Below are 14812 nucleotides of genomic sequence, written 5' to 3' on the forward strand. Positions count from 1 at the left end.
TCCATGATTCATTGTTTGTGCATAACATACCCAGTGCTCCATGCAGAACGTGCCCTCTTTAATACCCATCACCAGGCTAACCCATCCTCCCACCCCCCTGAATATTCCCTTTTGACCACACCCCTTATATAACAAAATGGCACCAATCAGGCCACTAGTCAGCTGTGTTTCATGTTCTTGTCGAATAGAATTCTTAACTTGGTGAATGAAAGAGCTGAGTAGTCCTCAACATTTACAACTACTGTGCCTGACAGCCTGTAGAGCACCATGCCAGGTGCTATGGACGGATTGGAAAAATGAAAGACTTGTCTGTGCCCATAGCTTAGAAATCAATGGGGAAGACCCACCAGAAACCCTCATCCAAACCCAAAACATAGGCTGCCAGGACATTGAAATATGCAGAATCCTTTAGACAAAGGATGCCTCGAGGCACTTTGTCCTCCTACCTCAGTATCTTCAGCAGATAGGCTTGTAGCTGACATGGAGTAAGCATGCAGTAAGTTAGCTGCTCTCTGAATGCATCATACCATAAAGGACTTTTTTGGTTTGGTCTGATTAATTAGAACTAGATAATCTGGTTTTTTTTTTTCCTTCTTCAACTCTGAAAAAAAAAGAACCGCCCCCCCCCCCACCTGTGATTCATTTCAGGATCTTGGCAAAAAAAAAAAATCAAAATATCCAGAGTATAATCTGTGGTCAGTGCTTATTAAACTGAGTCCATTCCTTCTCTACATTGTCTACATTTATATTGATATTATTTTATAGTTAGAGTTCTTGAGGCAATTCAAAACTATTAATCATCAAAGATAACTAATTTGGGGGTATCTGGGTGGCTCTGTCAGTTAAGTGTCCGACGCTTGATTTTGGCTCGGGTCCTGATCTCAGAGTTGTGAGATCAAGCCCTGCATCGGGCTCCATGCTGGGCATGGAGCCTGCTTGAGATTTCTCCGTTGCCCTCTACGTCTCTCTGTCTCTGTTTCTCTGACTCTCTAAAATAAATAAATAGGGGCACCTGGGTGGCTCAGTTGTTAAGCATCTGCCTTCGGCTCAGGTCATGGTCCCAGGGTCCTGGCATCGAGCCCCGCATTGGGCTCCCTGCTCAGCGGGAAGCCTGCTTCTCCCTCTCCCACTCCCCCTGCTTGTGTTCCCTCTCTCGCTGTGTCTCTGTCAAATAAATTAAATCTTAAAGAAAAAAAGTTAAAAAAAAAAAAAGAAAGAAAAAAAAAATAAATGAGTAAATAAAAGTCACACAGGTGAAAAGTTAAACTTTAAAAAAAAGAAAACTAATTTTAACTCAATTTACTCATTTCCTAAGGCAGAAAATAGACTAATTTTTAAAGATTGCTCACAACCATAGTTAAGGCAAAAAAATTGTACATTTCCCCATCTGGTAAGCAGAACACCACCATTTCAGTTCTCTGTACATTCAGTCAGCAGGATTTTCTAGCATGTTGCAAATCTGCCATATCTCAGGTTCAGTGAAACCGTGCCATGAGTTAAGAAAGCTGAAGTAGCAAGTTTAGCAGCGTTCTAAGATTTCTCCGTTGAGTAGCTCTCGGGACTAAAAGTGAGGTCCAAGGACTATCTGGCCATATTATTAGAATTATTATTATTATCTGGCCAGCTTATTAGAAATGCAGAGTCTCAGGAACCCTCCCAGACTTACTGGATTCAAAATCTGCATTATAGCAAGATCCCTGGGTGTGAATAAAGTCTGAATAAATTGTGAGAGGCACTGCTATAGGCAAGTGTTATTCAGACATTTTAAATTATGACCTATAATAGGTAATACACACACACACATGCATGCACGCACATACATACACACATGTAATTGAAGCAAAGCTCAAGAAAACAGTATTTATCCCTTCTATATGTGATACATTCTATGTTATGTTTTCTTTTAATTTCACTGTTTTAAAATTAAATACTGGTCTTGACCCACTGTATTAACTTCACTGTATCCTGTGGTGGGTTCATAGACTCATATTTGAAAAATCACTACTTTGGTAAATGGAAAATTCTGTGTATGCACAGAATTTGTATTAAATAGGGTAAGTAGGCTGGGTGTAGAGACCAGTTAAAGATTGGTTCAGGCAGTTTAGGTTAGAATTGACTCACGTGGAGTCACTTGGAGGGCTTGTGAAAGCATGGATTGCTTTTAACTTTTAAGTTCCCCGGTGAATGCTAATGCTGCTGGTTCTGGGTCACACTTTGAGAACCCCTGTTCTATATTAGTATGGAAGGTGAAAGAGTGAATTCCACATATATTTAAGGGTAAAATCTATGGAACTTGGTGGCTAGTCAGTATGAGGTAGAATCTAAAAATGCTTAGAGGAGGCAAACATTGGAAAGCTAATTTGGCTTTGGATTAGAGGTGACCTTATCAAGAGACAAAGAATCATAATTTGTTTTATGGGGCTGTTTTTAACTTGGGCAAAGGATAAGAAATGGTTCTTTAAAAAAGAAATTCCCCTTGACTGTCTCAAGGGCCTCTTGTCTGGGGTCTTATATTTTTTTAAGTAATTAGAGTTACAGTCCTTTTATACTAGAATACCTTTAGGCTAACTAGGAGGGTTGAAAGGCACGATTGGTAATTGGCTTACGCCCTGTATGGTACCTTCTTTTGCCTGATACCACCAATGTCCTTCTTCCCCATGAGCAGAAGGAGGCTCAGGTGAGGACCAAGGTTACACATTGAGTCATTGGGCAGGCAAAGCTGCTGGTGGAGTCCAGGCCTTTCAGCTTGGTATAATGTTGAGAATATGTCAATCAGGCTTTTCCAGGGTGCAGTCTGCAAGCAAACCTCAGGAAATCATGTGACATTTATTACACTCAAGTGTTGTTCTAAGTACTCTTCAGATATTATAGGGGTTATAATGAGTTTTGTGATACCGCCTTTCCAAGTTATTTACAGTAGAATGTAAAGTGATATAATACAGGGTAGAGTTCACTTTGAGCTTTACGATAGTTACATAATATGGAGATTCAAAGAACTAAATCCGTCACATCTAGCAGAGTTATCTAGAAAGGTCTTGTCAAGGACTTGGCGCTTGACTCAATTTTATCTAAATTTTAATGCTGCTTCAATATATGCACATGAATAAAAACACTATAAACACCGTATATTGTTATACAAATCTCTAAACTCTTGAAAGTGTATAACATACTAGATAGAAATGAAACTGCAAAACCAGTAAAAATTCAATTTACATTACTAACATGATGGATAGTGATATGTTGCTGAAGTAAAATCCTTGCTTACAATGTAAATTTCGATGGCTTGGTGTTTTAAAGTGAAGGTTTTACAGCCAGGCTATTTGAATCCTGGCTTTGCTACTTCCATTCTATATGCCCATGGGCAAGTTGAATAACCTTCCAGGTTTTATCATCTATAAAATGGGAGTTCCTAAGTCATAGGATTATTGCAAAAACTAAATAAGTTAGTACATGTAAAATGAAGAGACAGCTCCAGACATGGTAATAAATATGCAGTGATTCCTGTCAATTATTGTTGACTGTGATTGCAAAGATGATTTTGAACTCAGTACTCCTGCCATTGAAGGTCATGTAATGACTCGGTTCGCCCACTTGTATTCTTATCGCTATGAAACTTGGCTCTGATACCGAGCTCTGATATATTTGGCATTTGTTGACATGACCGCATCATTAACCTAACTTGTCTGTCTCTAAGGGAAAATTCCTATTTCCTTACAATGAGAAATACAGTTATCACATGGGCTAGATGAGTTACATGAGCCTTCCCACTATCGTCAGCAATCTCACACCTATTCTCTCCCTCAGGGATTAACTAGAAAGTTGAGATGTTGAAAATTCATTGTGATGGTTCTAGGACTCCTGAAGTTCTTTCCCTGTGGCATGTTTACCAAAACAAACAAAAGGCATAATCAGAAGGTGGCTTGGTAGCATGAAATCAAAGTCTATCAATTAGAAAACTATATTCACTTCTACACTATAGGTAGCAGGGCTGATCCTGTTTAAGGTTAATCTTGGAAGATACATAGAATTTTTAAAAAGGGAAGTGTATTCAGATGGTGGAAATAGAGCACAGACATGAACGTAAGGATATATGTTTTATGTCCTAGGGACAGCGAATTACGTGATGTAGATGCTGTAGACCTTTCTCGTAATTCCCTTTATGAAAGGGAATAATGCGAGATTAAATTGAGGAAGTGGGTTGGAGCCACTTCCTGGAGGACTTTGCACACCAGAACGAGAAATCAGGCATGCACTCTCTTCTCCCCTGCTCCCAGTTTTGTAGAAACAGAATGGTCCTTTAGGAGGCTTGATCTGGAGACAGTGTTTGAATAGGGTAGAGTGGGGGAGGGCCTAGAGGAAAGTGAATCAGTGAGAAGGTGAACACAATAGTTCATCTAAAAGTATCCACCACCTAAAGAGAGAGGCAACTGAAGGAAAATAGCATGTGAGGAATGGCAGTATGTTAGGGCTATGGGATTTGATAAGGTTTTGTTTGTGAACATCGACAGGGAGCGGAGTTTAAAAATACAGAATTTTAGTCTGAAGGAATGGTTGTGGCAATAAGAGGGAATGTGGGATAGTCTGGTTTTGTAGGAAGTCAAAAGGAGGCTTTGGATATGTTGAATTGGGGTGTAGCAGAATATTCCAGTACAGGCACCCAGCAGGAAACTGGCAAGTCCAGAAGTAGAAATAAGGATAAAAAATTTGGGAGTTGTCTTGCAGAGTACAGTTGAAATTGTGAAAGATCACCATGGGAGAAAAAATATGGGGACAGAGGACTACAGACATTGAGGAATGCTTACTTCCCTTAAGAAGGAAGGAGAAGAAGAGGAATTGGGAAAGGAATCCTTCAAGAACTAAGGGAGCTAAGTCTTCAGAAGCTGAGACCAGAGAGAACTGCAAAAGGGAGGAGGTCTGGTGACTAGGAAAGGGCTATAGGATTTGATGATTGGAAGTCACTGCTGCCCCGCAGGACAGAATATTCTTGCCTGCTACCTTGTATATTCTGGCAGTTTCAGGGAATAGAGTGCATGGCTGCAGAAGAAGTGGAGGCAGAGCTCTCAAGCAGCTCTTTCAACAAGTTTTGCAATGAAAGGAAGAGGACAGAAGATGGGAAGAGGCTGCTAATGGGTTCCAAGAAATATTTATATTTTTTTCTTTATAGAGGAGGATAATTTTAGTTGAGAAAGAGCAGAGAGCAATAATAATGAAGGAATCAAGAGGAGCAAGTGATCACTTAAGTTCCCTAAGAAGGCTAGAAGGAATGTGACCGAGAGCACCAGTGGGTGGTTTAGCCTTGGTAAAGGAAATGGATCTAATGCAGAAAGAAGGGCAAAGCAGCAGTGAGAGGCTATCCCGAAACTTTGAAAGGGAGAGAAAGAACATGGAGTGTGAGGAGTTATCAGTATTCTCAAAAAAGATAAGGCAAAGGAATCTGGAGAGAGGAGATAGGATCAGAGCTGGGGTTTGATGATAGGAAAGGTCTGGAACAGCTGCTGCTGAGCATTCATTAGGGAGTTGACCAGGTGAGTAGAATGGTCATAAGGATACAGCAAGTGTCAGCCAGCATGGATCTGTGCTGGAAAGTATGAGTGTGTATTTTTCCCCAGGTACATTAAATCAGTGATGACAAGGAAAGTAAATGCAGTGTGTTGTGCAGGACTGGAAAGATGGCAGAAGATCATGGGGACAAGGGATTCTAATAGTTTATGAAGTGCTTTGTTGAAATAACAGCAAGAACTCCTAGATGGGTAAGGATGCAGGTAAAATCTAAAAAGGTTATTGAAGGTTTTGATGAGCATAATGAGCAGATTCAGTAGAGGAATAGGAAGTGTGAAGGGAGTAGAGATCGTGGTCAGTTTTCTAAGAGTAAGGTAGACAGTCTATAACACCAAAGTGTTGTTAGAGTAATTCACCTAGCAGGAGATTGTGTGGAGGAATGATAGGAACCTCTTGGAGAAGGAAGACAGTAACAAGGAAGATGAGAGGCTTGAATAAATCAATGACTTGCTCTTCAGCTAAGAATAGTTCGTGAGTCCAGGTGGAAGAACAGTAGTGCAGAAGGAACAGTCAATTGCAAGGGCACTGTAACTTAACTCCCGATATTTAAAAACACTACCCCTAGCTCCTACACTTACTATGACTTTGGGTAAATTATCTACCTTGCTAAGCTCCAGTTTCATCATCTATGAAAACAAGATAAAAATGGTGTCTACCTCATAGGATTATCGTGACAACAACATTAGACAGCGTATGGAAAGCATACAGCACAGAACCTAGCAGATAAATACATGAGGTGTTCTTGCCACTGTTGCTGTTGATGACGTTGATGTGTACAAAAGGTGTGTGGATCTTGCATAAAGTGGGCTATGCGGTGTCACTGAGTATGACGTAGGGTAGATATCACTTGTGGAGAGTGTCATTCCTGACACTAAGAAGTATTAATACCGCTGGTCATCCCTCACCTCTAAATGGTAGGACTGACCTACACTGAAGCATTTTTTGGGAATTTGTATCATCAAAGAAATACTGTAAAATTAGTAAATTTGTGGAGGATGGGCGTATCCATGGAATCAAGGGAAATTGTCCACAATAGAATGGGCTAGTAGGTTTGCACCACATCAGAATAAATTTGTTTCATAGAGTTATATTTCCAGAGTTGAAGCAAGCAGTGCCAGGGATTAGCAATGGAAAGGATAGGGTGGTAACCCAGAAGACCATGTTAGCTGGAGGGAAGCAGGCCGATGCTCAAGGAAGACACACAGGTACAGTAACAGAAACCCAAGTTTCAAAATGAAACAGGCAGCAGGACCTGAGGTGGAAAGACTACTTTTTTTTTTTTAAACCTTGGAACCTCAGTTCTAGGAAAAAGTGACTCTGAGTTCTATGGTACTTGCCCCATTCTCCTAGTCCTTGGAATTTGCTCTGTAGTTTTTAAATGTTTAGTCACATGAATATAAATCTTTGACTTATGATTCTACCTCTCTTACTACTTTTCTTGCTGTTTTTGACAGGTAAATGGCCAAGACCTAAGGAACTTGCTGCACCAAGATGCTGTAGACCTTTTTCGTAATGCAGGCTATGCTGTGTCCCTAAGAGTGCAGCACAGGGTAGGTGTTATTTGCAGCCAGCAAGCTGGCACCGCTTTTGTATCATTCTTGGGAATAGAGGATATAGCGTAATCTTCGGTAGTGCATTTGGCTTTTTTTTTTTTTTCTTTCATTCTCACTCTTTTGAAAAGCTTGTCTGGCACAGGCAGGGGTCTTCAGGGAGTTCTGCTTATCGTGAAAGGAAATTCAGACAGTCTGCTTGCAGCCTAGGTCCTAGCTTCCAGGCGATGTACCTTAAATGTAAAGCTTGACAACCAAATTAAAATAAATGGGGAGGGGCGCCTGGGTGGCTCAGTCAGTTAAGCATCTGCCTTCGGCTCAGGTCATGATCCCGGGGTCCTGGGATCGAGTCCCACATCGGGCTCCCTGCTCAGCAGGGAGCCTGCTTCTCCCTCTGCTGCTCCCCCTGGTTGTGCTCTCTCTCTCTGTCAAATAAATAAATAAAATCTTAATAAAATAAAATAAATGGGGAGAAAATTCAACCAGAATCAATTTTATTTTTTAGTAGGGAAGGAAACCTATGTCTGCCCTTGAACATATTTATTAATGAAACTTGAAGTGTAGAGGTGGTGGGCTTTCTGATACCCACTGTGTACTTTTCCCAATCACCACATGAACCCTTTTCTTATCAACTTGGTGACTCTCTTGACCAAAGCTCTAATGCTCAAAGGGGATCTCCAGGAAAAAGGACATGGAATTCAGAATTTAGTCAAGGGATGCCTGGGTGGCTTAGTTGGTTAAGTGTCTGCCTTTGGCTCAAGTCATGATCCTGGAGTCCCAAGATTGAGCCCAGCATCGGGCTCCCTGCTCATTGGGGAATCTGCTTTTCCCTCTGCCCCCCGCCACCCCTCTGCCCTCATGCGCTCTCTCTCTATCTCTCTCTCTCAAATAAATAAATAATTTTTTTAAAAGAATTGAGTCAAAGCAGCACCTCTCCCTGCATCCACTTCTTAGTTCCTAGTGTTTTATAATTTGGATAATGGGTAGAGAAGCCGGGTAGACCTAATTCCTCCCTTAGCACCAAGGACTTCGGGGTGCATTTACAACACAGGTTCAGTGTGCCCTCTTAAATGATGCTGTCATTGCCTCACTCCGCTCTTTTGAGTGAGGCTTCAGAGGCTGAAGAAGAGCTTGATAGGAGATGGTACAAAGCAGAAGGGGCGAGGCATGAGAGATACCAGGGTTGCAAGCAGAATCTGTGTGATGGATTAGAAAACAGGTCAATAGGAGACAGTATTGGTAATTAGCTGTTTCTGCCTTGGCTCTTCTGTTTCTAAAGCATGGAGGACTTTATGCAATAGTAAAGGCAAGCAATGAATGTGGTTATACACTTCAGGTATGATTAGAGTTCTTTTTGAAGGCATGTGGGAAATGATTTCTGAAGTTCACGTTTTGGGAAACATCCATAAATAATTCCTAATAAAACATAGTAACCCCTAATAAAACTCTGTCTGGTCAGAGAATTGGCCTAGCCCTAAAAACCATATCTTATTATTGGGCATGCCCTCTCGGGACATCTGAACAGGAAATGAGTGAAAGATGTAGAGGTGGGGGTGCCTGGGTGGCTCAGTTGGTTAAGCAACTGCCTTCGGCTCAGGTCATGATCCTGGAGTCCCTGGATCGAGTCCCGCATTGGGCTCCCTGCTCAGCAGGGAGCCTGCTTCTCCCTCTGACCCTCTCCCCTCTCATGTGCTCTCTCTCTCTCTCATTCTCTCTGTCTCAAATAAATAAAACCTTAAAAAAAAAAGATGTAGAGGTGGGCTAGAGGATAGAAAAGGTAGTTTATGCAGCGCTGCCTTTCAAGATGGAAGGGTCAGACTTTTCACGGGTTATAATGAGGAGGTTAAATTGAACTGAAACAAAATGGTATCATAACTCTTACAAGTTAGCTATTAAAAGTTAATATGAGGGGCGCCTGGGTGGCTCAATCGTTAAGTGTCTGCCTTCGGCTCAGGTCATGATCCCAGGGTCCTGGGATCAAGCCCCACATTGGGCTCCCTGCTCAGCGGGAAGCCTGCTTCTCCCTCTCCCCTGCTTGTGTTCCTGCTCTCACCATCTCTCTCTGTCAAATAAATAAATAAAATCTTAAAAAAAAATTAATATGAAGAGGGGCACCTGGGTGGCTCAGTCAGTTAATCGAGCCCAGGCTCCACACTGGGCATGGACTCTGCTTAGGATTCTCTCTCTCCCTCTGCCCCTGCCCCCACCCCCCACACCTCCCTGTCCCCCATTCACTGGCTTGCTAAGAAAAAAAAAAAAAAGTTGAAGAAATGCCACCCAGCCTCAAAAGGTAATGCTTATTAGGCAGTGGAAAATTATTACCACTAGGATATGATTTCTTTTGGGTTTTTTTTTGAAGATTTTATTTATTTATTTGACAGAGAGAGGGAGATAGCGAGAGCAGGAACACAAGCAGGGGGAGTGGGAGAGGGAGAAGCAGGCTTCTCGCCGAGCAGGGAGCCCGATGTGGGGCTCGATCCCAGGACCCTGAGATCATGACCTGAGCTGAAGGCAGATGCTTAATGACTGAGCCACCCAGGCGCCCCTAGGATATGATTTCTTTTTACTTGTTTACCTCTCAATCTTTTACCTCTGTTCCATATAAGTTTCCTCTTTGTCTTTGTCTATGTCTAGTGTTACAAAGTAGAGATGAAGGCCATGACACCATATCAGGAGGGAGTTGGTGCCTTTTGGGAATTGGGAAGTATTTCCAAAAATGACACTGTACCTGTGTTAACATTGCTCAGAACTGGCAATCTTTCTAAGTAAACATTTCTAGGAAGGTGGGCACCCTCTGCCCCTGCCCAGTAATTTTGAGGTTCCCTACAGGATCAATAGGTTTCATCTCCTATCTTCATTTTCCTAGTGTGATACACACAGAACGTGGTGGAGGCAGTAGAGAAACAGGAAGAGGTTATCTGCTCACCCTCGGGTCCCTTTAGGTCAGTAGCATAGCAAGGTTAAATGCCTCCCCATCAGACTTCTTTCCAAAAAGTTGATGGCGCTGATGGATCAATTTGGAACAAACAGGGAGGACTCCTTCTGCTAGATAGTGCTTGGAGGTTACAGCTTTGGGTGGGCGTGACCCAGGTAATGTGTCAACCTGGACACTTCAGTTGGGATAAACACACATTGCTCATTAGAGTTAATGTTTTTCTCTCCCTTCCAGTTACAGGTGCAGAATGGGCCTCTAGGACATCGAAGTGAAGGAGAGCCAAGTGGCATCCCCATAGCTCTGGTGCTGGTGCCAGCGTTTGCCCTCACCATGGTGGCAGCCTGGGCCTTCATGAGATACCGGCAGCAACTATGAAAAGCTTGCTCTCTTCCAGTGCTCCCACTAGAAGACACGTTTTCTTTCCCTCTCACCCTCGTCCCCTGCCATTCTCCCATATCCTTCCCTCTCTCTGCATAGCCAACACGTCCTTGAAAGAGACTGCTACCCAAGCAGGACCTCACTGTCCAAATGTCCACATCCTCATATCTAATGGGAGAGTGAAGGCATTGTTTGAAAGAAAGCTGAAGAAAAGACATGCTTAGAACAAATGGGGAGTTAGGTATTTTGCTCGGATCACCAACAGAAGTTCAGCTACCACCCAAAGAGGGAAAGGTCCGGTCTTTCCGTCAGCACGGTGATACCTTTTTCTGAGCTGGCATGCCTCAAAGGCCAGCTGTGTGATGCAAGAGAAGAGAGGATTTTTCTTCTTAATGATCTTCCTTGGGAAGTTTTTGTGGCCTTTATTTAATTTCTATCTACATACTTGGGTGCCTATATCAAACACAGGATAATGAGAGCCTTTTTACTTTTATAAAACAAATGCGTGCTCACGTGCGCGTGCACACACACACACATATCCATACATGACAGTATAATAGTGATGCCTTACGGAGAATTAAAGAAGTGGAAAGCTGCTCTGTGGTTTCAGGTTTCTGATAAAAGGGAAGTTCTTAATGGAAGAATTTGATACATAGCAGGAGTGAGAGAATGAGCCTTGAAAGAGGATGCCCAATCTGAGTCATTTAAAAAAAAAAAAAAAGCAACTAATTAAAAATCTTAGAACAATATTTCTTCTCATAATAGCTATGCTGAAGTGGAGGTAAAATGCCATAATCCAGCTTTGTGCAAGTCGATCTGTTCCACACCCTTTGAGATGTAAAGATAAATCTTACTCGTTCTCTGGGCTGCCCCAGTGATTTTTTTGGTACCTCATAGTCCTGTTAAAGGATCAGCTGGAATGACTGTGGTCAGAGCTTTGGTGATGAGGCCAGACCAACCCAGTGAAAGAACTCTAAAATACAAAAGGATAATGACCCCAAGGTGACACCTGAACCCTCTCAGGCCATCTAACAGATTTTTTTGGTTTCTAGTGATAGGCAAATTCTAAGAGAAGGACCTGCTCTCTGGCAGGATAGGCATGAAATCAGCTCTGCTCCTGATTCAGTTGAGAGGGTTTGGATTGCAGGTTTTTTTGAAAGGCTCTAAACACTGGCTATGGCTTCTAATAAACCCTTTTGCAGGGAATGGGAAGGAAAGGGGTTTTGTTTTGTTTTAGTGGGTAGGGAAGTTTGGTGGATGTTTCATGGGGAAACCTTGAGAGAAGGCTATGGATGAATGGATGCTCAGGAATACCAAAGACATTAATGAGGTGCAAACCATTCTGTTCGTGTGATATCGAACGTTGGTTTTAAAACACTAAGGAGAGCTGAACCAAGACTAATTCTCTGGCTTAAAAAAAAAATCATTTCCGTCCTCCAAATATATTATCTAGACTATAGGCCTTACATAATCCTGACAGCATGAGTATGAAGACTTTCCCTGAGGTAACCAGTTGTGTCCAGTTTTTAGCATGGATAATCCAGTAAGCATTTGTTGATTGGACACCACCTTAGTTAAGACACTTTCACAAAGAATGTCACATTTATATTGCAGACGGCAACAGGGAACAGTTACTGAGAAGACACTTGAGGAAGTTCCATGGAGGAAGGGGATGAATTAAGGACCCTTGAGGAGCTCACAGTCTAGTTAAGAGAATACATAAATAGATGAGCAGTTAAAAGTAGCAACAGACATGTGCAGGCAGCCATCACATTTTTTCCCCCAGGAATTCCAAAAAGGAAAGCTGTCACATAATGGCATCAGGCCAGAGTGGGAAGGGGAGGCTTTTAAAAATAAAAACCCTCGTAAGACCTTGCCTCTGGGCCAACCATTGGTATAGGGAGAAACTTGCTTTAAACAATCCTGATAGGACTTGGGCCTTTAGACCTGAAGTGTCCAGTACCTTTGAGCCTCACTTGGACGGCTGCCCCTGTGGGTGAGCAAAGACGCACTGACAGTATTCCAGTTCTCCCCTCGACCAGCCCCACTGTGCGGGCCCAAGCCATGCTGCCCTCCCTGCGTCTGGAGGCTTGTGCGACAGCTTCTGCCGTGGGCCTGCTTCCCTCCCAGGGTTCATCTCAGGGTTTGGACATCAACTCCTGAGAGGACCTTGAGACGTTCACAATGAAGCAAATGGCAAGCAGGAGGGAAAGCTATCTAGTGTTTTTTTGTTTGTTGGTAGATGTAAATAAAAAGGACCCCTATCACCTCGTCGGTAGAAGTTTTGCTTTGTTTAATGATAGGGATTCTTATGCACTTTAATAATTTAGATTTTCCCTGGAATTAAAGAGCATTTAAAGATCCATGATTAAAGTTTTAGACAAGTATACTATTCAGTTTTTATTTCTGATTCTCTAGAAAACTAAATTATTATCCTAGATGAGGTATCGGATTTTATTGTAAGTCATTAAAAAAATTCATGATCTTTATAGATGGAATCTAATATTTCTTTCACGTTATAGATTGTATCTAATATTCCTGCTACCTAAATTACTGTGTTTAAAGTTTTGAAAATTGAGTGCAAGTATTTTAAGACAACATACTTAAAACACTTCTCTGTATTTATCATCTTATATTGCACACAGAATTTAGTAAGACATTGTTTGCTTCTGTTGTCTCTCTTTTCCTGCCAAGAGAAATCTGTGCTATTGATTTCACTTAATTATTCACACCATCTAGCCATGTATAATGGAAAAAGGAAATTAATATTTGTTACTGCATTTTGTGCCACGTAGTGTACTAAACCTGGGTGGGTACACTATTTGTTCATGACTCACAATTCTGAGATCTAAGTATTGTTAAAAAGACACTAAGGAAAAGAGAATAAATTACTTTTCCTAAGATTACATAGGTGGTAATGATAGAATCAGGATATAACTTAGGACTTCAGGTGCCACTGTCAATGATATTTCTCACTGGCCGCAGCTCTCAAAGTGTGGTCTCTGGATAAAAGCATCGGTATCACTGGGAAACTTGTTAGAAAAGTAAATTCTTGGGCTTCACCCCAGACCTACTGAATCAAACTGCGTACAGCACCCAGCAATCTGTGTTTTAACAATCCCTCCAGGTGACTGGTTCACAGTAAAGTTTGAAAATCACTGCTCTCTACCAATAGTTCTCCCCTTTTTCTCAGGTTAGAATCATCTGAAGAGCTTGTAAAATTCTTGTGCCCAGGCTGCACGTAGACCAATTAAATAAAATCTCCTGGGTGGGGGGGTGAGACTTAGGCAGCAGTAAAATAAAGTTCATTAGGTGGATCCACTCTGCGGTGTCAGTAAACAATGGTCCGTGGCATTTAAATTATTAAATAAAAACTTAAAGGAATTATCAAATCACACACAGGCATTTGCTCCAGTATAAAATGAGAATTTCACTTGGGCCTTTTTAGAGCCCAGCTCTCTGTGAGCTTCTTCCCAAGTATAGATGTAGAATAAGAAATAGAGCATTCTACGGCTTCTTATTTGCTGAGGACTGACCAGCAAAATGCATTAGTGTTTCAGTTTGTGCATCTGTTAAATAAATTAGAACCCAGTCAAAGAACATTGGAGCTAAAAGGGAGCAAGAAAGATTCTAGGATGAATCTAAGAAAGAGATGAGAAAATCAAAGCCCAGAGAGGTAAACAAACAACTCCGATCAAAGACTTAATCTGTTGCAGAGGTGCCCTTTCTGTCTCATATTTATGTCTGGAATGTATGCACTATATGAACATAGATGAAACTATCCTTTTTATCTCAATCCACTTCTATCTTCTCTCTGGGCCTTGAATAGAGACCGGGGACTGCAAGCCATCATGCAGAACTGGGAGATTCCACGGAATAATGTGTGAAAGCCCTAATATAAAGTTCCATCACATGAGTTCTTCTGTGACTAGTTCCAGTAGTTCTAAACTAGAGAGGGTGTTTTTTGATGTTGAACATTGTTTTTCTTGTGTAAATAGCAATTTAAACTATTTTTTTTAATTTTATTTATTTATTCATGAGAGACAGAGAGAGAGAGAGAGAGAGAGGCAGAGGGAGAAGCAGGCTCCCAAGGAGCAGGGAGCCCGATGCGGGACTCGATCCCAGGACCCTGAGATCATGACCTGAGCCGAAGGCAGACGCTTAACCATCTGAGCCACCCAGGCGCCCCGCAATTTAAACTATATTTAAAGAAACGGAACAACATAAACATTAGGCTGTCAAGTATGGGCAAGGGGTGGGGAGTGACATTTGTGTAATTTCATGTGGAGCCAATGAAGATTTTATTCTAGTCCATTTTAGTCAGAATTTATCTTTGGACAGATGAAGCTTTTTTCTTTCAACACATGAGTGCCTTACTATATACTAGTTG

At 41.8% G+C, this 14812-nt stretch overlaps 1 protein-coding gene across 2 annotated transcripts in view; it reads left to right on the forward strand.

Moving 5' to 3' along the window:
* The window catches only part of SYNJ2BP (synaptojanin 2 binding protein), a 38076-nt gene extending 25165 nt beyond the window's left edge, over positions 1 to 12911 (forward strand). For both annotated transcript variants that reach the window (XM_034992556.1, XM_034992557.1), the window contains 2 exons: positions 7014 to 7109; positions 10279 to 12911. In XM_034992556.1, the coding sequence (XP_034848447.1) occupies positions 7014 to 7109; positions 10279 to 10419 (237 nt within the window). In that variant the 3' untranslated portion in view covers positions 10420 to 12911. The remainder of the gene's footprint in view (positions 1 to 7013; positions 7110 to 10278) is intronic.
* The last annotated feature ends 1901 nt before the right edge of the window (positions 12912 to 14812 follow it).

This window comes from Mirounga leonina, unplaced genomic scaffold, assembly GCF_011800145.1.
Source record: "Mirounga leonina isolate KUSES-001 unplaced genomic scaffold, KU_Mleo_1.0 Mir_82, whole genome shotgun sequence".
NCBI lineage: Eukaryota > Metazoa > Chordata > Mammalia > Carnivora > Phocidae > Mirounga > Mirounga leonina.